At 43.0% G+C, this 22,796-nt stretch overlaps 1 protein-coding gene across 23 annotated transcripts in view; it reads right to left on the reverse strand.

Annotated features, from left to right (window-relative positions):
• Nucleotides 1–22,796, reverse strand: part of TENM2 (teneurin transmembrane protein 2) — a 1,162,025-nt gene that overhangs the window by 135,524 nt on the left and 1,003,705 nt on the right. For all 23 annotated transcript variants that reach the window (XM_070569063.1, XM_070569066.1, XM_070569065.1 and 20 more), the window contains 2 exons: nucleotides 21,905–22,006; nucleotides 5,479–5,673 (listed from right to left, as the gene is read on the reverse strand). In XM_070569063.1, the coding sequence (XP_070425164.1) occupies nucleotides 5,479–5,673; nucleotides 21,905–22,006 (297 nt within the window). The remainder of the gene's footprint in view (nucleotides 1–5,478; nucleotides 5,674–21,904; nucleotides 22,007–22,796) is intronic.

A 22,796-nucleotide genomic window follows, 5' to 3' on the forward strand; every position in this document is an offset into this window, starting at 1 on the left:
GAGAATGCAAGAGAAAAGAGGAGATTTCTCAAGCAGAATTGGGAAGAATCAGACACAGAGGTGTGTCTTTCAACCTTGAGAACCCTGTACTTATAAACATTAGTACCTTAATTAAACCATATCAGAGCTCTGAGACTGGAATATGAATACTGATGATGTCTCTATGAGTATTGCCAAACCCAATTACCCCTCACTATCAGACAGAAAAGTAAAGAGACTCATTCTCACTTCACTAATACTTGACTTCGGAAGGTAACAAAAGATTAAAAAAAAAAAAACCCAAAACGATGAGACTCATAAATGAGTCACTTTCCTAAGTCTAAAATTAATTTTCATTCTCTCAACATACATCTACTGAAGGAGTTAGTAAATGTGCAGGATAGAAGAGGTGAAGTTGGATGTGGAAATGATCCACAGGGGGTAACCTTTCCACAGGTAATCATGAGTGGACTGGATAGGTGAGTCTCTTTGGCTGTGGCATTAACCTTCCAGCAGACAGTCGATTGGATGAGTCATGGTCAGATTCTGGCCATTGTTGTTCTTGCCAAGTTTATGGTCTGATTGTTTGGCCATCTTAATAATCAGAGGGGATATATATCCAGGGGTTAACTTGAAGATTATTACTCTAGAATCAACTCAAAGGGAGGAGAGGAATGAGTTACATAGGCCAGTTCTTGAGGAAAAGACTTTGCGTGAGAATGTGACCCCAGTCTTTGGACATCCAGACAGCCAAGGGGATGATTAACAGGGCTTTTTAGAGGAAGACCAGTTCCTTAGATATTTCCAGAGAATGAGGCAATGGCACTTGGAGAAGAAGACTCTGCACTCTGTGGGGTTTGAATGGAGAATGGTAGTCTTGCAGAGGGCTCTGATGTTGCCTTGCGGATGAGAGAAATAAGGAGGTCTTATCAACTTATTTGACTAAGACATACGTTTCCCCCATTTTAACAGCTTAGAAATCAGGCCTGTTGGCCTAGCTTAAAGCGTTTGCTTCTGCCATTGTCTGGGGGCACAGCCAGCTTGAGACCACTTCAAATTCTTTTCTTGAGGATTTTTGGATCACATTGATAGTGTAATTCAGTCCCTCGTGTGTATACGTGCCATCTTGTAGTTCAAATTCTCGGAGAACATTTTGGTTTCTCTCCTTGTCCAATGCCAAGATTGAAATATGCAAGATTTTTGGCCTCTAAATAGTTTAGCATGATACTGAGATGGTAATTCCTTGGGGTCCCAGCTTTGTGTAGTGTAGTATCTTACTTTTTCTTTCTTATGGGACACAAAATAATGGTATCTTTCAAAATTGAGACATTGGCTCTAAATATGACATTATTTAGATTTTCCCTGCCACAAAATATTTAGTTCTGGGGGACATGAGACTAGAGGAATTTGGATTTATTAGAAATCACAATATTCCATGAAGTTTCAAACAGCATCTCTCCCTTGAGGCAAAAATAAGAATTTTCAGTGTTAAGAGATGTTTCTCAGGATCCCATTTGGATATTCTCAGGAAGATATTCTTTATAGAATATCTTTATAAAGCTATTTGAACCATGGGGAAACAGAAGCTGCCGTTGACTTTTTTCTTTTCAAATCAGAAATACACTCTCAGAAAGGAGAATTTTGCTGAATTATTATTAGTCGGAGATGTTTTTGAAGATGTTACTTGCTTTAGTTACAATCACTTTAATGTTGAACTCATTGTCTTGGGGACCGTAACTTCTGATGCGATGAAGCCTTTCTGATACCTTCAGGTTTGCTCCATTTAGGATGGTGAGCACATCTGGATGTAAATGAACTGAAGGTTCAAACACATAGAAGATATTTGCAAAGAGGTTGTGTAACGCCTTTGGTGGCTCACGATTAGCACAGTGAAGGGAATGCAGTAGGTGTTCAAGAAGAATGTAATGACAGACTTAGCTGAGAGCATTTGTCATTAATGGGACAAATTTCCAGTGTGAAAGACTGACGAGAGAGAGAAACAGTGCTAACAACTTCTTGCTTTTGGGAAGAACGCTGTGCAATTTGGGATCTGCAAAATATGAACTAATTCATTCAGAATCAATCTTGTCCATATTCTTCTAATAAAAGAAAATCCTGAAGTTCTAGTTTTTTACTCTGTCCTCATTTCTAATATAGCAAAATCAAAATATACACAAAAATATGTCGTGTGCTATGCGCCTCAAAAATTACTCTCATCTATAATTAGCCATTTAAAACGTTTGGTGAGGGGCCAACAGCTAGGAGCTTTCAAAAAATTCAAAAACGGTATCATAATCTTTTTCTTAAAAGGATGAAATAAAAAGCAATATACAAAAAAAAAAAGGAACATGGCATTTGTCTTCTAAATAGATTAGCTTTCTCTTCTCTATCTTAAATGATAGTATGAAGGGAGGAGGAAAAATCTACTGAGATTTATTAGCCCAGGACCGGAATGTCATCAAAAGAACCATTTATTGTATCTGAAAATATGAGCTAACCCTTTCTCTGGTCAGTGATACCAGTAAATATGCCCTCTGTGCTATATAATTACCGCAGCGGATGGAATAACTAAATTCAGACTTTAAGAAGAGCAGTTTCACTATGAATTTTAAATTTGGTTCCAATTTCATAAGATGGTCTCGTGGCCAAGTCCTTAGAGTCTTTAGCAGGCAGGAGAGACTATGGCATTTTACGAAACTTTATAAATAGAAACAGTGTTATATTTAAAAGGGGGACAGTGGCCTTTACCAGCTAAGTACCATGTGCCTGACAACACCAGGCCCATGGCAGCTGAAATCATTAGAACTCATTTAGTCTTGGGCCCCCTGTAGGTTTGACAAAAAAAGGTTGTGAATGCAATTTCTATCCCTAAGGATAAAAAAGGAGGTCAAGGAGTTTTACAAACAATATGTACTATAAACCCCTGAAGAACCATGAATTACATTTATGAAGTTAAATGTCATTGAAAAATGACTCACCCATGAAACTGACATGAAAACATGGCTGACAACTAATATGTCAATCTCTCTCATCATCTTCCCCCTCCCCAGACATCATTGAATGAAACCTCACGAATACGTCCTTTCATTTTCTTGTGCAAATTTGTTAATAGTACAACAATGTTTATGCAGCAAAAATGGAGGATGGCAACTATTGATTTCGTTGCCATGGCCATTTCAGGTGAATTGTTTGAATGTTATGACTATGATGAATATCAGAAATAAAAAAGCTAAATCGAAGGAAAAGTGCTGATCCAGACTTTCTGATTCCGTATGCTTTTGCAAACAGCATATGAATCACCTCGGTTCCCTCTTTTTGGGTAGCAGAAATCAATAGAGGAGATTTCATCCTTTCATAATGATCCACGTGGCTTCCTTGTCTTTTTGGATGCTTAATTCCTTCTGAACATTTAAATCAGATGAGTTGGGAGAGTAAGAAAGTCGAGAAATCACTTGAAATTCCACTCATACCCATATGCACAATCTTTACTGGAGGGAAAAAATTCTAAGTTGGGCAATGTCATTGCTCTAGCACTCTCCAAATGATGTATGCAAAAGGTCGTTTTAACCTTTCTTGTCGTATTATTGGCCTCTCCCATGTTTTCAGTGAATGCAGCTTTGCCTCCTGCAATCCATTTATCTTTAAGAACTTTAACCTTTCAAGCAGGGTTATTAAATCAGTATTTCCTCCATCCAGACTACCAGTTTGCTTTTATGATGCATATGGAAGGAGGCTACTTTTTATAATAGAGGAAAAAATACATATACAGTGGAGCAAGTGATGATCTGGAGGTCAGACTTCTGAGCCCCATAAAGGGCATTAACACTGATATATTGGAAAATCTTAGAAGAATAATGTCATGGAAGCTGACTCTTGGTAGCCATAGTTCTAAAAACTACGAAATGGGAGATTTCAGAACAGGAGCTTTTGTGTGTGTATCTAAGGATAAGCCACTGTCATTGCTTTGTGGTGAGGGCTGTAACGACTGGTTATTTTGCATAGAACCTAAGAGATCCGTAAGTTAATGAAATGGGAGAACGGAACCACTAGCATCTGAGAACTTTATTGTACCTAAGTTCCCTCCTTATCATTTTGGCAGTGAAAAGCTGAGCGAGAACACAGGCATATGGCACACAACGCGATCTTTTCTATGGGGACATCCTCAGCGGTCATCTCAAGCTGTCTCACACGGACTACGCAGTGGGCTTCGCTTTTTCCCTTAGCTTTTTGGGTGACTTGACAGTTATTTTCCCACTAGGAACATGGGAAGGAAAAGGGCTTTTGGAGTTGAATGGGGAAGTTTCACTGGGAAATGGTCTTAGAGAAAAGGTGCTCATCTGCAAGACAATAACTGAGCCAACTCAAAGGTTGGGGAGCAGGCCAGAGGCTGAGAAGACCTCTGTTCTTACCTTCCTACCAACTGGGGTTGATTCTTTATGTGAGGAGAAACAATAGATGGGCAATGAGATACCTGGAAGGGCAAATACAGAGGGGAAAGGCTGACAGGCAGCTTGGCTGAGTTCCCTTGCCTTATAGGTACCACAACTTGGTCCCAACACTTTGGTAATTTCTCTTCTGAAAGAACTAACCAGAGTGACTAGGACTAGTTAGAGCTGGTTTCCGAGCCTTTCTCCCTATTCCTGTACTTCCTTCCCCATGCCCCCCTCTCCTAATCTCCAAACCTAATCTCTGATCATGTTTTATCAGATTGGATTCAGTTTCTTACACCCCCTGACTTTTACCCATGCGTGCTGGAGGCCACTTCAGTGCGTGCTATAGTGAGCCCTCTGGATTCATCAAATCCCAGCCCACTTGCGGCACACTCACTCTCCTCTAATTCTGTGGGATTGTAGGTAACCATGAAAATTTGCCCTACGTGGTGTCGCTAAGAGACATGGATACCTACAGTCTTTCAAGCCTGACTCCTCTCTATTGATATTAATTGTTGCTGAAATATTTACACAGACATACATGGGCCTTAGATTACCAGGAAGAGAGAAAAAACAGCTTTGGGGAAGACAGGGGGATTAAGGATTCTTGTTTCTTTTTTCTGGATAGCTTTAGTAATTTCCAAGTCAGAGGACTTTAAATAAAGCAGGAGGGAAGAAAGGGGAAGGGGAAGAAAGAAAAAGGAAAAGCAGGAGCACCAAGGAGGGGTGGGGGAGGTGGAGGGGAAAGTGAGGCCAGCCAGCCAGACAAAGGCAGAGGGAGCATTGAAAGAGAAAAACAAAGGAGAAAGAGAAAAGGAGCTAATTTCCATAAGGAAGGGTAAAACAAAACCTTCCTTCCAGAGCCACTCCACCAGCCTTCTGTTTTCTACAGCTTAAGAAGTCCATCAAAGCCAAGGGGTTTGAAGTTTTCTGTGCAAAATGTTGAAGTTTCCTTTGCAAAATGTGGAGGAGCGGACGACTGGGCTCATTAGCAAAGCTCTAGAAGATCTGTGCCTGCAAAGCCTCCTGCCTCCACCGCTGCCCCTCCTGGCCCCGCAGAGGCGCTTACCTTCCTCACAGTGCTCGCCTTTGTAGCCAGCGGAGCAGACACAGTTGCCATCAATGCAGGAGCCGTGGCCCCCGCAGGAAGGATCGATGCACTGATTCATGGGCACATCACACTCGGCGCCTTTCCAGCCGCTGTAGCACTGGCATGTCCCTTTAGAGTACTGTCCATTCCCGCTGCATAGGACCGGGCAGGCAGCTGCAAAAACCAGAGACAGAGCACCAGGTCAGGAGCGCCAGTCTCAGAAGGGCTGTGTCACTCTAAGGAGACAGAGCCTGCCTGGCGTTTCAGCTTTGCTTGCAATGTTCTAGGCTAGAGACTTCAGCCATGGAGGTGTAGAGCCATTTTCAAACAAACATTAACTACAGCAATGAAAATGTTGCTAATAACAGCAGTTACCACCAATTGAATGCTTATTATGTGCCTGGCATGGCACAGGATGCTTTATGTGCAATTTATTACTTCATCATCATAATCACTCAATGAGGTGGAGGCTAGAATCATGACCCCATTTTACAGATGAGGCTCAGACTGGTGAAATTACTTTGCCGAAGTCACAAAGTTCACAGGTGTGGGAGCCCCACTGGAAAACAGGTTGGTCCACCCCTAAGCTGTGCCCTTAGTCAAGCTACCTGGACTTGCATGTTGTTGTCACTGTTGGTATTGGGGATCACAACACATTTTCTCACTATTTTACCCTCAGATTAGTTGACTCCTGTTTCTAATGAGTTTATGTTCATTAAAAAGGGAGAGGGATGGGCCATAGTTGAGAAACTTAATCTCTCAGTGCCTCAGTTTCCCTATTTAGACCACAAAGAAATAATTCTGCCTACCCCAAAGCATAAGTTGTGTAATAAAGTAGAAAGATTAAATATGCCTGCTCTATTAAAAAAAAGCAGGAAGCAGGAGGGCAGGCCGAAGACATGAAATCTCTAGCAGCTGGTGTCTCAGCTGGGACTCTCTTGCATCTCTTGACAGGAAGAAGGCTGAAAATCAGTGGGGATATCTGGTATGAGATTACCAATAGTTTTCACCAGTTTGGCCTCAATTGTCCCAATTCTGCCCTCTTAGAGATCATCAAGAGTGGGACTTCAGTGGTTGCCTTCAGGCTCTGGAGTTTTCACTCCAGAATCCGTTTGTAAAGAACCTAAATTTCCAACCTGGCTTCTAAGGTGGGCCTAAAATGAGGATATGGCTCCAGGCTATGGAACTGGCATTCAGAGACCTTCAGAAATGATCAACAGAGATGCTTCACCGACTTCTGGTTTACCTGCGATTTAGAAGGCACAGGTTCCACGTGCACGTGTGCGTACAACCCAAATGGTCTCCCCGTCCCACGAAGTGGTTACATATCTATTGGATCACTCCCTAGTCAATGGCCCCACCCCACCTTACCAATCCCCGCTCATCATGTTTCTATTCAGTTTTTACAAGGTAATTAACTTTCCTTCTCTGATTGTCTAATTTTCCAAAGACACGGGTAGTAAACTGCTCAAGGACAGGACCATGTATATCATTGTTGCTTTCCTTCCAGTGCTGCATTTACCAATGTTGGCGTAAGTGAATACTTCTCCTATGTTCCTGATATTCAGGGATTCCGATGTGGTGGGGGTATGGGCAAGCTCCAAACAGCTATCTATGAAAGATGCGGAAAGAACAACGTCTGGAGTGGACCTCATGTTGCACATGCAATGCCTTTTTCTGGGGAAGTGCATGTTTTACTCTAATTGTAAACTGACCTGAAACAAAAAGATCTCCACATATAATTGAGGGGCTGTTCCCCACAAACATGCCTTACAATCGTATCAGCGTAAAACTACTGGGGACACATACAATTCCAAGGAGAATTCTTATCCTCATGAATCTACCAGAGGAGAAGAAAGTTCAAAAGTGAGAACATCGAAGCTACATATTAAATTTAGATGAGTTCTCTCTAAATGTAAGGAGCATCTTTCTATTTCCAGGATATTGAAGCAGAGATCCATATAGAGTTGCTACTCATGCTGATTGTCTAAGAGAGAGTAGAGGACAGAGCTTTGAACTCAGGATCCCCAAGATTCAAATTAGGGACTGTGGAAATAAGAACTAGCGTGAGAACTAATGGGCTTTCTCGAAGTTTTGAGAGGGCTTTGAAGTCAATCTGTCCCATGTCAGTTCCCCATGAGACTTGTGCTAAGCGCCAGGTCAGGGATGGCAAATGTGTGCACATGAACTACTAGTCTTCCTTCCTGCACCTCCGAAGAGATCATTAATTGATCATGGCATGTTGTCCCCCTGAGCCTGGAAAGAGCCTCCACACCTTCAATTCAGTGCCCTGGCTGAGACTTGCAAGCAGGCAGAGTCGGCATTCAAGAGAAAACTCACTTGCCATTTCTGATCGAGGTGATATTGAAGATAATTCCTGGTGGAAAGACTAGAATTTGCATCACTTCTTACCCACTTCCACCCTTGCACACTGAAATAGGGAGACAGTGAGAAGTGTGGCTACACATATCTAGTGAGAGGAACTTCCCAGGGCTGTTTCTGACCTGAAGGTTATATATGGGACAAGCTGTCATGGATGGCAGAGAAAGCTCCATCAAATCACCACCAGTGGGCTCCCATTGCACTCTCCTTCCTCCCAAAAGGTGGAAGAGAGTAGAAAGTAAGGAGCAAATAATTACTGTCTTTATCAATTGATAAAATACAATTAGGATTATTTTCTTTATTCATATTGAAACCGTTTCTCTTCTGCATCACCTCAAAGTGGTGGGAAAAAAAATAGGAGTGTCTAGAAGGTAAGAATAGATCTTATTTAAAACCAAGTGCCTAGGAAATCAAATTTAAAGTGTGACCTACTTAAATTACTTAGCAAAAAAAAAAAAAAGGAGAATAGTCAGGTCAGAGAGTTCTCCACATTCTAAATGCAGCCTTCCTTCAATATGTTTGCTGTATGCTCACTGGGAGTGTGGTAAAAAATGCAAAACACTATGACGTTCTCTGGAAAGCAGGGCACTCGATGGTTTGGCTGATGTCACATAAAAAAGTGGGAGGCAGGTTAGAGTGAAGCTCTCTAGTAATCCATTTGCCATTGGGGCAAAGAGATTGCAAATGCCAGATGAGCACCCTCCAGTGGTCTCTGGGCTGACCTGCAGGGAGAACACTTCCCCTCAGGGAAACTGACTCAGTCTCAGACATGACTCAACCCAGAGCATCTCAGTATGTAAGGCTCAGCCTGATCCTCATTTGAGAGGTTGGATGTGACGTGGGGACTTCCTGTATTAATCACTCTTCTGATATTTTTTACTATCACTAAATCTACATGACTTTTTTTAATGATACACACACTATAGGACACACAATTTTGACTCTACACCCTACCTGGATGTAATATCAAATAGAAGTGGGAAGAGCAAGGGTTTTGGTGCCAGAAAGACCTGGGTTCAAAACCTGGCCCATCACTTACCAGCTGTAGGATTTTGGCAAGATTACTGCACTTCTCCGAGACCCAATTTCCCCTTCAAAAAATGGTCTCTCAGAGCTGATGGGAACACTAAGTGTGATAATGTGTGCAAGGACTCAAAACAGTAGCTGATACCTGGTTTGCAATGAACAGATGTTCCCTCATGAAATTCCAAACCGAATCTCCAAACTGGGAGATTCAGGGGTTAACAAAATTAAAAATGCAGTGGGTCTCAAATGGACACACCACCACCACCACCACCAGAAGAGTATCAGATAATGCTAATGGCAAGACCTCCTCTTTTTCTTCCCCCGTTCTTCTCTGGTTGTGGGTGCGAGGGAGTTCTGGAATCACGTGTGGACTGTTTTATGCCCCTGTCTCTCTCTCCTCTTCCTAAGACTTACAGGAGCAGAACATTGTGCATTCAAGCTTCTATTTAAAATTAACTAAAATGTTTGTACAAAGTGACTATTCCTGTTTTACTAAATCTAGCAAATGGAAGCTCTAAGACTCGCGTAGAAGAAAAATAAATTACCACTGCCACTAACGACTGACAAGTTAACAGGCTGACGACAAAAAAATGACACAATTTAGATTCACCTAAATGGTGTAAAGCTCATTTTAATGATCAAGCTGGAGTTTTTTTTTTTTCCTCCCCCTATAGTTCTCTGTAAGGAATGAGATGAATTATCAGTGTTATTTACTCGGTGGGAAGTAATACGACAAGCCCCCCGTGTCTGCTGTTTTAAGTACAACAAGTCTCATCCACTGGGAGCTTGCAGTAGAGAGAACACGTGGAGAAAAGGTAGCGATGGTTGAAGAGGCTCAGTCACACAGACAGACAGACGGAAAATGCCTGCATCCTGCCAAGTCCTTTGTGGGCTAGCCTACATGTGCCAAGGGGATTTCAAATAATGTATCTTTTAAAAATGATCTCAAATCTGATTGAAAACGCCTTTGGAAAAGAGACTTGAGAATGCTTGAACCTAGTACTCTGGGTAAATTGTCAAAATAGTACTCACAGCTGGTCGCCTTATATCCCAGTTAGTCAATAAACGCTTACGAATAAGCTAATCTGTGCTAGCAGCTGGGTTAGGTGGTAGGGAAAAAGGGATGGAGAAATGAAGATGCCTCAATCCTCCTGAAGCAATTGTTGATATAATATTTGGGTCACGGAGGCGAGGCACACACAGTTCAGTGTCCTTGAAACCAAAACTGATGTCCCATTGTCTTTCGAGACTGTGGGCTTAGCTTGGGGCTGAGCAGAACAGCGTCAGGAAAGTGAGTATCACTTCTCCCTAGGTCCCTGCAATTGGCGATCCATTTGGTAGACAAGAAAGTTTGACCTCTACCCTACACTGTATTCACAAATAAATTTGTAGATTAATGATCCAAACAGGAAAACAGCCCTATAAAAGTATTAGAAAAAATATTGATGACTTATTTTATTTTCTTAGGAGGGAGATATGTAAGGAAGACATAAATTCCAGAAACCAAGAAGGAAAAGAAGAAAGATCAGATTGGATCACATAAAATTGAAATCTTCTATATGACAAAGAACACCCTAAATAAAATGGAGGGATGAACAACACTGAGAAGAAATATTTTTTTAACATATTTTACCAAAAAAGCTTGATATCTGAAATACACAGAGTTCTTACAAATCAATAAAAAGAGACAAATGAATGAAAGCCTGAGCAAAGGACATATAAATATAAATATGAATGCCAATAAAAGTATGAAGAGATTCTTAGCTTCATTAGGAAATAAATAAGTATAGATAAAAATAATAATGAGAAATAATCTTTGGCTTATCAAACAGAAAGGAAAACCATCTAAAAGACTGATACTCCAACGCTACCATGGCTGAGGGGACATGGGCTCTGTCAAACACAGTTGGTGGGGGCAGGCATCCAAACTAGCTTTCAGGGGATAATTTGTCACTGTCTGAATAGCTCCCTGGCTCACCGTGCCCAACTGAGAAGCCTGTTGACCTTGGTGCCTCAGTTTCCCCTCCCTATTAAATGGGCAGGGCAATACAGGACTGTCTGTGTAGGAAGAGCCAGGAATTTGGAAAGCAGAGCTAAGGAGCCATCATGAAAGCACAAACGCAAAGATCGCCAGCCTGTCTGATCACAATGGTTGCCTCTGACATGAACAGCCCCCCACCTTCCTGCCTGGAACACTCAAACTCTCTAGTTGGTCTCAGAGGGACGCAAGATCCAGCAGGACCCCTGTGAAGAGAGGAGATCAGAGGACACCTCTGACAGACATGGGCTGAGTCTCTGGCTCAGAGCGCCAAAGTTCAGGTGCACCAACTTCCTCATTTCCGTTCTGTCAAACGGCACATTAATAAGCAAGAAAGTGATTCAGGGAAGAATTTCCAGAAGGACAAAAAACTCATCAGGTGTGTCAGATCTCTGACATTCAGGAGCCATGTGGGGAAAGAAGCACTCGCTGACTTAAGCACGAAAGTATGGATGCTTTAATTAATCCGGGGTGAATTTAATTGCTTTAGTTAAGTGGAAATCGGGTTAAAAATGATGCAGAGCATGCTGGGGTGTGTTAAAAACATGACATATGAGTTGGATGAATCGATAAATTAAAAGTGCACAGATGTTTTAATTAAACCCAGGGAAGTTAACGAAGATCGCAAGAGACTTTTAAGCCTATGATTAATTCAATTCATTTAAAATACCTGTAGAGATATGGGACGCCTCCATTTTGAGAGTTATAAAAAGTTCTCAATCGATAAGTGCTTAAGCTGTTCTTAAAAAAACGGCTGTTTGTGTGTGTGTGTGGGACTGAAGAGCATTAATTACATAATGAATATTTAAATTCTTCAGAGTACACAGTTAGCTTTTTTGCAGCTCAAGTTCAGACTGACATCGCTTTTCATTCTTACTGTGATTCAAGCATCAAGACAAGTTTTCCAACCATCAGGGTCCCATTATCCACAAGCATGGAAGCTTCCTGAAGACATAGAGGGTCTGTTTATTCTCTGCTGTGCCCCCAGCAGTAGAACAGTATCAGGCATAGTGTAGACTTATGAGTTAGACAGCCTGAATTGCCCTTCATTTTTACCAGCTGTGTGACTACGGACACTTTATTTTCAGCCTCGGTATCTTTATCTTTAAAATGGGACAGGAATTCTGGATTACCTATCTCATAATATATATATATATATATATATATATATATATATATTTTGAGGAAGATTAGCCCTCAGCTAACATCTGCTGTCAATCCTCCTCTTACTTTTGCTGAGGAAGACTGGCCCTGAACTAACATCCAGGCCCATCTTCCTCTACTTTATATGGGAGACGCCTGCCACAGCATGGCTTGACAAGCAGTGTGTAGGTCCATACTGAGGATCTGAACTGGCAAACCCTGGGCTGCTGAAGCAGAGCATGCAAACTTAACTGCTGTGCCACTGGGCTGGCCTCCCCCCCATAATATTTTTAAGAGGATAAAATGAGATAATGCATATAAAGTGCTATACACAGTGCCCAGCCATAGGTAAGAAATCTACAGATAAGATTTTATTGTCATTATTGTTATTAGGAGAAAATTGTTCCAAATCATTGCATTATAGTCATGTGTCACCTAATGATATGTTCTGCGAAATGAGTAGTTAGGTGATTTCGTCATTGTGCGAACAACAGAGTGTACTTACCCAGACCTGGATGGTATAGCCTACACACCTAGGCTGCATGGTACGAATCTTATGGGACCAGCGTCGTATACGTGGTCCACTGTTGACTGAAATGTCGTTATGTGGCTCCTGACTGTATAAAGAGACAGGAGAGTGTGGAGCACTCTCTTTTATGTCACTGTCCCAGCCCATGTCCTCTCTAAAGACTGGTTTGTTTCCCAGTACAAAAGGTTTGTCTAAAATCTCATTACCTCCCCCACTCTGTGCACATCACATCTACAGCCCCTTTCCCCAGGGTGAGGCACTCTGCTTTCTAAGGCTGCTCTACAATCTATCTGAGTAGTTTAAAAAGGAAAAAAAGGTTTTAGACTCAGAAGCAATTTAACCTGGGGGAGGGGTGACTGATTTAAACCCTGAGAAGTGATTACTGTTTGGCGATGCAACAAGCAGGAGAAACACTGTGAGCGGCCACATTTTGGAGATTGTGGGCAGGGCCTTGCATGGGGGCACCAGACAAAGGGCGCTGCAGCTTGCAGACTGGGGAGGCAGGTGCCCTTCTGCTGCTCGGCAAGCTGGGAGCGGAAGGTGACAGTGAGACTGCTGCTCCTGTCCGCAGTTCTCTTTGGGCAGTCTTAGCAGAGTTCAAGGGCTGTGTGTGCAGACTCAAACTTGAATGTACATGAGTAATCTGGAGATCGTGCTGGAACAAGGATTCTGATTCAGAAGGTCTGGCGTGGAGCCTGAGGGTTTGGATACTTAAACTTCTCCGGCTGATGCTAGTGCCTGAGACCTACTGAATCAGAAGCTCCGGGGGGGAGTCCAGGAAGCTGTGTGTTAACGGGTGATTCTGATGAGTATGGCTCTAAAGCCACGCCTGGACAAGCACCTTAGCTTCTCTGAGCCTCAATTTCCTTAGCTGTGAAGGGGGGATGAAGATAGAGTATGTGGTGAAGATGAAACGAGATCATTCATGTAAAACCCTTTGCACGGTGCCTGGCATATACTTTGTCTTTGTCTTCAAGATCTGGCCCAGATTCTTAGGCTCTTTTGTCAAAGGTGACTGCAGAGTGTGGCTGCTCTGTCCCTTTCCGCAAAGCCTATACCAAGTGCGCCTACTTCACGCCCCTGCCCCTGGGTCCTTGCTGATGAGGACTTCCTGCACATTTTCTCCATTCAGGGGTGGGAGGAAGGTCTCCTCATCCTGGGATTCCGCTTCAAACTGCCATGGGCTGTGCAATGGCTCCCGCGGGCAGGAGCTAAGGCCCCTGGCCCATCTGCATTGATAGGGATAGTGGGGGGAGCTGGGGTGGCAGAGGGAGATCCGTGTGAAAGACGGAGGGTCTGAAGGAATGATTAGGGAGCATCCGTGGTTGCTCCAGGAAGGACAGGTGGGCATGAGTGGCTTTCATTGAAAGGAGGCCAGCTGTGAGAGGGGAAGGGGCTTCTGTGCCAGGGAAGCTCTGAGGGGTAGGGTAGAGGACCACTCCACATCAGGGAGGGGACTACGGGGCTTGTCATTCTTCCCCTGAGTGTGGAAATCCACTAAGGGGAGTGACCAATAGGGAGACGGGAAAGCAGGTTAGGAGGCAGAGACATCTGCGAGAGTCAGACGGCAGAACTGTCTGTGGGGCCTTTGAGAGTGGTCATTACCCTCCATGCAGGGGCTCTTCCTGCCAAGTCTCTCTCCTATGTGGCCATTAGGGCCACAAGCTTCAGGGTCAGCCAGATACGGCCTCAAAATCTAGCCCTGCTGTGTGGCCTTGGGCAAGTAGCTTACTTTCTCTAAGTCTCTGTTTCTCTTGTAAAAGAGGGATAATAACAATGACTTCCCAAAGGCTTATGAAGGTCAATACTAGCTAATATTTAGGGAGCATTTAATATACGTCAGGCACGGTTCCACACACCTTACATGTATTTACTTTTTAGTCCTCACAGCAATGCAACAGGTAGTATTGCCATTGCCCCCATTTTACAGATGAGAAAACTGAGGCTCAGAGAGGTTAAGTAATTTTCTAAAATGGGTACAGTTAACTAAAGCAGCACGGATTGGAACCTAGCAAAATTCAACCTCCACAGCTTCCATTCTCAATCACTTTGTCATCCGAGGTAATGCATGTAAACTGTGGAATAAATGGTATTTCTTTTCTGTAAAGTCTTTTTCTTTTCCTCCTTTTTTTATTCCTCCTTTACTCCCCCCACCCCTTGTTTGAATTTGTGCCTCGAAGTTGGCTGATTTATCACTGCACAATTAACCTGAAAAATTAGAACCTTGTTCTCCAGCACTCACTTTGGGCCCCGCACATTTTCCAGCAATGTTTCCATCTTCATAAGCCTTGTCCCCTAAATTCAAGACACCAGACATTTAGAGAACACATACTATTTCCTGGATACCAAATGAGATGCAGGGAGGTATAAAGAGGACTGCTAGAAGCTTGTGACCCAGCAGGAGAAACTGATGCAACCACCCAGCTAGAACATGGCACAGCATGAAGAAAGGACCACTGCCAAGATGTTGCCAAGCCCTGTGTGACTACAGGGTCCTATCTGGGGGTGCCTCAGGGAGGCGACCTGTGAACTTGGCCTCCAAGAATGAGCAGCAGCTTGATAGGAAAGGTTGGGATTGATGAGAACATTCCAGCCAAGGAAACAGCATGAACGAAGAGGAAGACGCAGGGCCATCATGCTTTACGAGGGGTAAGTCTCTGGAAGGCATGGTGCATGGGCCTTAGTTGGAGATGACAGTGCTAATGTAGCTTAGGTCATGGAAGACATGGAATAACATCTTGAACAATGTGTTCTTTTTTCTCAGGATATGGCCCCTGACCACCTGCATCAGAGCTGAGAGGCTTACTAAAATGCACGTACTGGAGCCACACCCCAGTCCCATGGATTCAGAATGGGCTGGCATGGGGGAAAAGCCTGGGACAAATTCCCAGTTAAATGTCCTTAAACCAAAGTTAGGCCCCATCGTGGGAGGCAAATTGGGAGCCACTGAAGGTGTTTGAGGAGAGTAGTGACGTGCGCCTAAGAGCTCTGGGAGAACGCTGGAGATGGTGAGTAGTAAATATGCCGTCAGGGAGAGGCTGGTGCCAAGGTGAACAGGGAAGTGGCGGTAAGGATAGAGAGGAAAAGCGGAGAGTATGTTGAAGGTCAATGAAATACAAATTGGCAAACAATGGGATGAGGGAGGTGATGGAATGCACCCGTGGTTGGGAGGAGAGCGGTTCAGAGCAGCAGGCTCTGAAGTCAGATGGACTTTTTTCAAACGCGGGCTCTGCCACCTTCTACCTAGTAAACCCTAGTTTCCTCTCCTGAAAAAGTTTTCTTGGGTTCAAACTCAAATCCTAGTGTGCAACCACCACACAAACTGCCTGCAATTGCACGTCTTCCTTACACCTCACACCTTCTGAGGTTAATCTCACGGCTGGTCTGGTCTTAAGAGTCCTAGCCAGACTGCCTGGTTTGAATCCTAGCAATACTACTTACTTGCTGAGTGATCGCGAGCAAGTTACTTGACCTCTCTGTGCTTCATTTTCCTCATCTATAAACGGGGATAATCGTCATCTATAAAATAGGGCTATTGATGATTAAACGAGATAATTACGCAGTTGCTTTGTACATCAGTTGGCATATAGTAAGAACTCAATAAATGTCAGCTACGATGATGATTCTAATTTGACTTTAGTGTTAGAACCCCAAGAGGGACTGGGTAGTGGGTACATTTGCCAGTTAACAGGAGAAAAACGGCAAGATCCTCGTTCCCTTTTTTCAAGTCTCCACAGAAGCTGGGTAGGAGCTGAAAGCAACCCCTAGAGAGAAGGCTTTATGTTCCCGTGGTTGTGGCATTTCTGGGCCTCCCCTGACAGCTGTTCAGCAGCAGGAGTTGTCATTTCTAATAGCTATGAAATGTGCATTACCTAACAAGTAAGGCTTCTGCTGCGGGTTGGGGCCTCGAGCTCTGAACCAAATAAGCCATCTGAGGAGCCAGTGTCAAAACAGAACAGTCAGAAGTCTTAGATCTCTTCTGAAATGCAAGGCTGCTTTATAAACAGCCCAAGGAAGCATCTTAAGTCAACGAAAGACCTTCAAATAAAAATAAATAAAAGAAAAAAGAATCATAATTAAAAAGCATCTAGGCCACCACAAATAGCATTTAAGTAATGAGAAAGTCAAGCAAGGGGAATACTGTAGACTAAATGATGACTTGAGTAGTAAGCACAATGACAGCCGGCCAGCAGAGGCACCCGATGGAAAACGGTACACATCACTGGGAAAGAAATGTCGTTCTTCCTCAAGTTCTGAATTGGAACACATTGCATATTACATTGCACAATTAATGAAATTCTATACTGAAAGACACTATGCAGTGTAGTCGCTTTGCTAGACTCTCTCTCCAAGGAATTTTCTGCACATCCCCTAATACTAACTGGTTATTTTCATAGATCCATACTTCATTGATTCATAAGCTTCCTTTTCTCCTCCCTAGTAATGTCAACAGCCCAGAAAGTCCACATCAGAGCGCTCTGCACTTGCATTCACATTTCCCACTAGCCGATTGTGTGCATCCATCAGACTGGAAGCTCTCGGAAGGCAGGGCCATGGCACTCTTGCCCATCATGGGATTTCTGGCACTCGGTACCGTACCTGGCTCACAGTAGGAACATATTAAGCATTTGTCAGATACACGAATAAGTTCTGTCCCCTCACGACTTGGAACAATGTGTTAGAACCCTTATATGTTCTTTTGGTGTGGGGGTCACTTCCATTTTGACTTCTGAGCCCCTCAGGAGCCCCCGCTGGGTGGGGTTGTGGAATGAATTCCCTGCAAATGCACGCTGACTGATTCCTCCACTCACTGTCAGGACGTCTTCAGATGCCTGATGCAGGCTGGCAGGTTTATAAGAAGACAAGGAGCTGCCACCTGCACCACACATCTGAGGGCATGGGAGGCGCAGCGTGAGGTCAAGAGCGTAAATCCGTATTTCTGTCACTTGGACACATATCCAGTCGCTCGGATGTGATGGGAATCTGCTTGCTAACGTGGCAAATTCTCCCCCCCGGCAGGAGGGCCTGAGTCTGCCGGCTGCCTGCAGTAGCAGAAACTGGCAGAACTCGCGCACCCTGGGCACAGCTGTCAGCGAAGGAACAAAGGTGAATGAGAGCTTGCGATGACGGAGGGCCTTGGGCTCAGGCCCTCCTAAGGGCTTTTATCAGGAAAGAAGACAAATGATCCTGGGCCACGGCCGGGAGATGGCATGCACCGTTCTGGGCAGCAAGAGACTCAGGACAAGTTGTGTTTGCTCTCTGCCCTTGCTAACATCATTACCTCATCCTGTCTGCTCCAGGTTACTTCCTGCTAACACTTAGGAGCTTCTTGGGCTCAAAAGTCATTTGTGAGTGACAATTTGTCATAGCCACTGATAAATTGTGCAGGACCAATGGGATAGAGCCTCCCAGTGTCTCTGCCTTATGCGTAAGAGGGGGAAGGTGTATACACACACATACACACACACACACACACACAATCACGTTTAAAATTTCTTCTCATTAAAAATCAGAGGTGCATCTTTGATAAGATGCACTGAGGAGGGTGCAGCATCTTGCTGAAAATGCGTAAGCTCAAACTAAGCACAAGAAAACATCAGACAAACCCACATTAAGGGACCTACTGCAAAATACATGACCAGCACTCTCCAAAATGGTCAAGGTCAGAAAGACAAGGAAAAGACAGAGGAACCCTCACATATTGAAGGGGACTAAGGAGACATGACAACTAAATGCAGTGTGAGATCTAGACCAGGAAACAAAGGACAAAATTAGAAAAAAGTCTGTAAATTAGTCAATAGCATTGCATCAATGTTAATTTTCTTGTTTCCATAATTGAACTATGATAATTTAAAATGCTGACATTAGGAGAAACTGGGTGAACTCTGTATAGGAACTCTATGTACTATTTTTGCAACTTGTCTGCAAATCTAAAATGATTTCAATACGAAAAGCTTAAAATATTGTGAGGGAATTGGTTAAAATACAATTTAGCTCATATTGTTGATATGAGAATGGATAAGATAGTATGTATCAAGGACTTTGCCCAATGCCTGGTACATATTTATTACTTGATAACTATTAGTTGTTACTTAAAAACATTCTGAAGTAGAGGCTTAATATACCACAGGTAAATTTGGCACTAATCATTAGATTTACCCACTTGAAGTTGGTTAAATCTGTGTGCCTATTTTCACTGGTTTCTCGCTTCATCACACAGGTATAGTTAGTGAATTTAGTAATTTTTAGGAGCCAACACTAATGAGACGAAATGTTCAAGGCTTGAGTCTCTCTAGAAGCCAGGCTGGCTTACACGTGCTCGTGTCCACTTTTGGGATTCTTGATGCGAAATGAGCGTGTGAGAAGCTGAGCTGGCTTAAATGCTCATTGCAGGGAAAATGTTACTCTCAATAGGGTTAAAGGTGATATTAATATTCCCTACTCATTGCAATGGGTTCTTCTTTTCTCTTTTCTAATTTTTGATTTTGACATTGTTCCTTTCAAAATAAATTCATCTATGTAAACATAGTGAGTTGACTTAAATATGTTAAGTAAATAATAACACTGATGGTCCATGAATTTGGCAAAAATCATAAAAATGGTACCTGAAAGAGCAAACTTTGGGAAAGGGAGATTTGGAATAAGGAGAAAGTGTTATTAACGAAGTAGTTTAAACTGTGTCCACTTCGAAAATATTAAGGAAGAAACATCTTTAGGGCTGAGAGGGAGAAGCTGGCTCCTACCACTCTTAAGCCAATTTTGTCAAGAATAAATGGAGAAAGCAATTTTATTCTTTAAATGCTTCAATTCTGTCCACTGTATGCATCAATAGCTAAATTAAAATATACAGCAAGTTCAAAGGCCGATTGCAGGAGCTCCTGAGTCTGCAGGAGTAACTACTCTTAACAGCCACTCGATATTTGTTTCGTAGGGATCAATTAGACACCATGGCTAATGCACACTTGGAGTGTGTGCCCAGCCACAGCACAGGTGGTGAATGCAAAACACACACCGAGAGTCCTTTTAAGCAGCTAAATGCACACCCCATTACAGATCCATAATGCAGAATGGACGCTCATCTGCAAATGGATTTAGAGCGAAGAGTTCTTAAATGGCCAGGGTACTTAGGGCTGAAAGGCCAGTAACTGGATGTGCAGCCAGAGCACACATGGTTTTTAGGATTAATAATACATCGCTGTGTGTCAGTGTTAATACACATTTACAGCTCACAGGCTGTGCAGCTGAGTGTTCAGCCCATTTGCAGCCACATATAAAAGGACTATTTTGTCCTTCCTCTCATTAATGCCTTCACTCCCAGGAAAATTAGATTACGCAAGAGAAGCCATTCAAACGATATTGAGGTTTTCCCTCCTTTAAAGCCCTTGCTAGGAAAAGCACTCGGCAAGGGGATGCATTGTGTCACCCACTCTCCTCCATCGGGGCTCTTGGAGCCTGAGCAAAGTGCTAGCTGGTAGGAGCTCCAGGCTCCACTGTCTACTTGGGGATGTGTCCAAATGCCATTGGGCAGAGTGTACTAAGGCCGAAAAATAGCCAAGGGAATTGCCTGGGGGCTTCAAGTTTACCAAACCTTTCATGTTATTGTGTGATAGATGATATGTCTGTGGGTAGTGCCGTTTAGGATTTTGTCTCAGGCGTGTGCGACCAGATCCAGAACTTCAAGTACAAAACAGTCCCATTCGCTAATCAGTCAGTGTTCAGAAGGATGGGAATTGCAAATTTTTGAAATATTGTGAATATCCGAAATACTATTTTTCCAGCAATTGTGGTAAGGGTGCGAAAAAGGAATGGCACTCTTTAGCATTCACACAGTAGTTTTATTAAAAATTGCTTGTCAGAATGTCAAGGCAGGATGGTCTTTTAATGAAGATCACAGAAAAATAATGAGAAGATTATATAAATATATACATAAATATGATATACAGAAATAAGAATGGTAAAAATAACCCCTTTGAGGGCTAATAAGGTGTTCTGCTAAGAGCCTTGGATGTGTAATCTCATACCATCCGAACAACGAACTTATGAGGAACTGCCCACTTTTCCAGAGGAGGAAACCAAGATTCAGAAATGTTGCACCACTTGCTCAAGGTCACAGAGATACTCAATGGCAGAGGTGGGATTGGAACCCAGGAGTGCCTGATGCCTGAGCAAGGGCTTGTAACCTCTCCGTCACTGTTTTTCAGACCTACTGGTGGTGGAGAATCAGTGTAGTAAGTTAAAACCAGTATTTTAAGGGGCTGGCCCAGTGGCGCAGTGGTTAAGTGCACACGTTCTGCTTTGGCGGCCCGGGGTTTGCCAGTTCAGATCCCAGGTGCGGACATGGCACTGCTTAGCAAGCCATGCTACGGTAGGCATCGCACATATAAAGTAGAGGAAGATGGACACGGAAGTTAGCTCAGGGCCAGTCTTCCTCAGCAAAAAAAGAGGAGGATTGGCAGATGTTAGCTCACGGCTACTCTTACTCAAAAAAGAAAAAACAAAAAAACCTCCAGTATTTTAAAAAAATGCAATAGAATAGAATAGAAAAGATACATGGAGTAAAGATAAGTGTTTTTTTGTGAAAGCTTTATTTCAATTTTGTAGTCGTATTTATCTAGAATACACATGTGTGTGTCAGCATGCACCGTGTCTAAAAAGTGTGAGAAGCTCTGCTCTCCGCTACACTTGCCTCTGACAGCGCGACTTGAAGGTCATGTTCAAGGTTTCCTACAAGCTAAATATGCAGCCCCTAAATCCGCTGTTCTTGTGAGAGTCATTTTCTTTCTCATATTACCTTTCCCCCAAGAATCCCAGGGCCCCCGCCATTCTGTGCAAAGCAGCGTAGATAAATTAATAATACAATTTAAAACCGATTCCACCAAGATAAATAGCGCTTCCTAGATTAAGAGCATAGCTGGCCAGAATGAATGAAATTTACTAACCCTGAGATGCTTAATCTTCCATTACATAGAAGTTAATGATTATAAGAAAGGAGTGATGGTAATTCACTTCTGCTTTTACAGGAAATCCAACCATCTCATTTTTAGCAAATCTTTCTTCTCAGCACACCTCGGTGCCAAGCATAACTGCCCTACTCCTATAGGTATATTGGCCAATTGTCATATATCAAAGCCCCCCCTTTGCCGAAAGGCTAGGCCTTGCCACATGCCTGGGCTCACAAGACGTCCCAGCGGAATCTTTGTGCAGGCTGTTTTGGGGCCCCCTGTCTCAGCCCCTCTGAGAAGCCTGTTTTCTGTTTTCAACCATTGCAGAGAAGCAGTGGCAAATACCTTTAGCACAGTCCGCTCCTAGAAATCCTGGGAAGCAGTGACACAGCCCGGACACACATTCGCCATTCCCATGGCAGTTACGTGGACAGTCCTGCACTGAATCTGAAAAAGAGAAAAATTTAGCAACCACCTTTTCCTCTGCCTGTTGGAGAAACAATTTAATAATCAGCCATCCATTTTTTCTAAAAAAAATAACTGTTTTTAAAGACTGGTGGTAGTGACCTCAAATGCCTACATGGGGCTTATAGGGGGCATAAGTGAGTGAAGGAAGAGAATAGGGAGTGGTGGGGAGTAGGGCAACTTGGACAATGCATGGAAGTAACCACTGCTCTCCATTTGATTAACCTGGGCAGGAATGCAGGGCTAGTGTTGCTGCAACTTCTGCTTTTTCAAAAGAAACTACTTATCTGGATTTAAAAACTAAAAATTTCCGTGTTCGAATGTTGACAAGTTTTTAAACACTGTGAGTTTCCCTCCCACCAAAAGCATCCTGTCACTCTGAGATTTGGTTTGTCATGTAAGATATCAGCTTTTAGCTTCAGGTATAGAGGGTGATTCTCCAAATGACAGCAGTTGTTCCTGATCTCAGGTTTGTAGAGTACAAAAATTCCCTGCTTTAAGGGAAAAAAATCCAAATACATAAGACTGATCCATTTAGACATGATTTGGGATTCATTAAGTAGTAGGTTTTGGGTTATACAAAAGTCCTTTTATGCCTAGCTTTTGTGGATCTTATTTTTCCCGAAAATCAATTAGCTCCCATTTGTTTGAACCGGCATAGCCATCTTATTTCATGATTTACCTTTCTATGTATGCTCTCAAATAATACCTTCAAAGGGATTTGGGAACATTTTCATGTTGATTTGGGCCTACACAGGCACAGATATATTCT

The sequence above is a fragment of the Equus przewalskii genome, chromosome 13 (genome assembly GCF_037783145.1).
Source record: "Equus przewalskii isolate Varuska chromosome 13, EquPr2, whole genome shotgun sequence".
In the NCBI taxonomy this organism is placed as follows: Eukaryota; Metazoa; Chordata; class Mammalia; order Perissodactyla; family Equidae; genus Equus; species Equus przewalskii.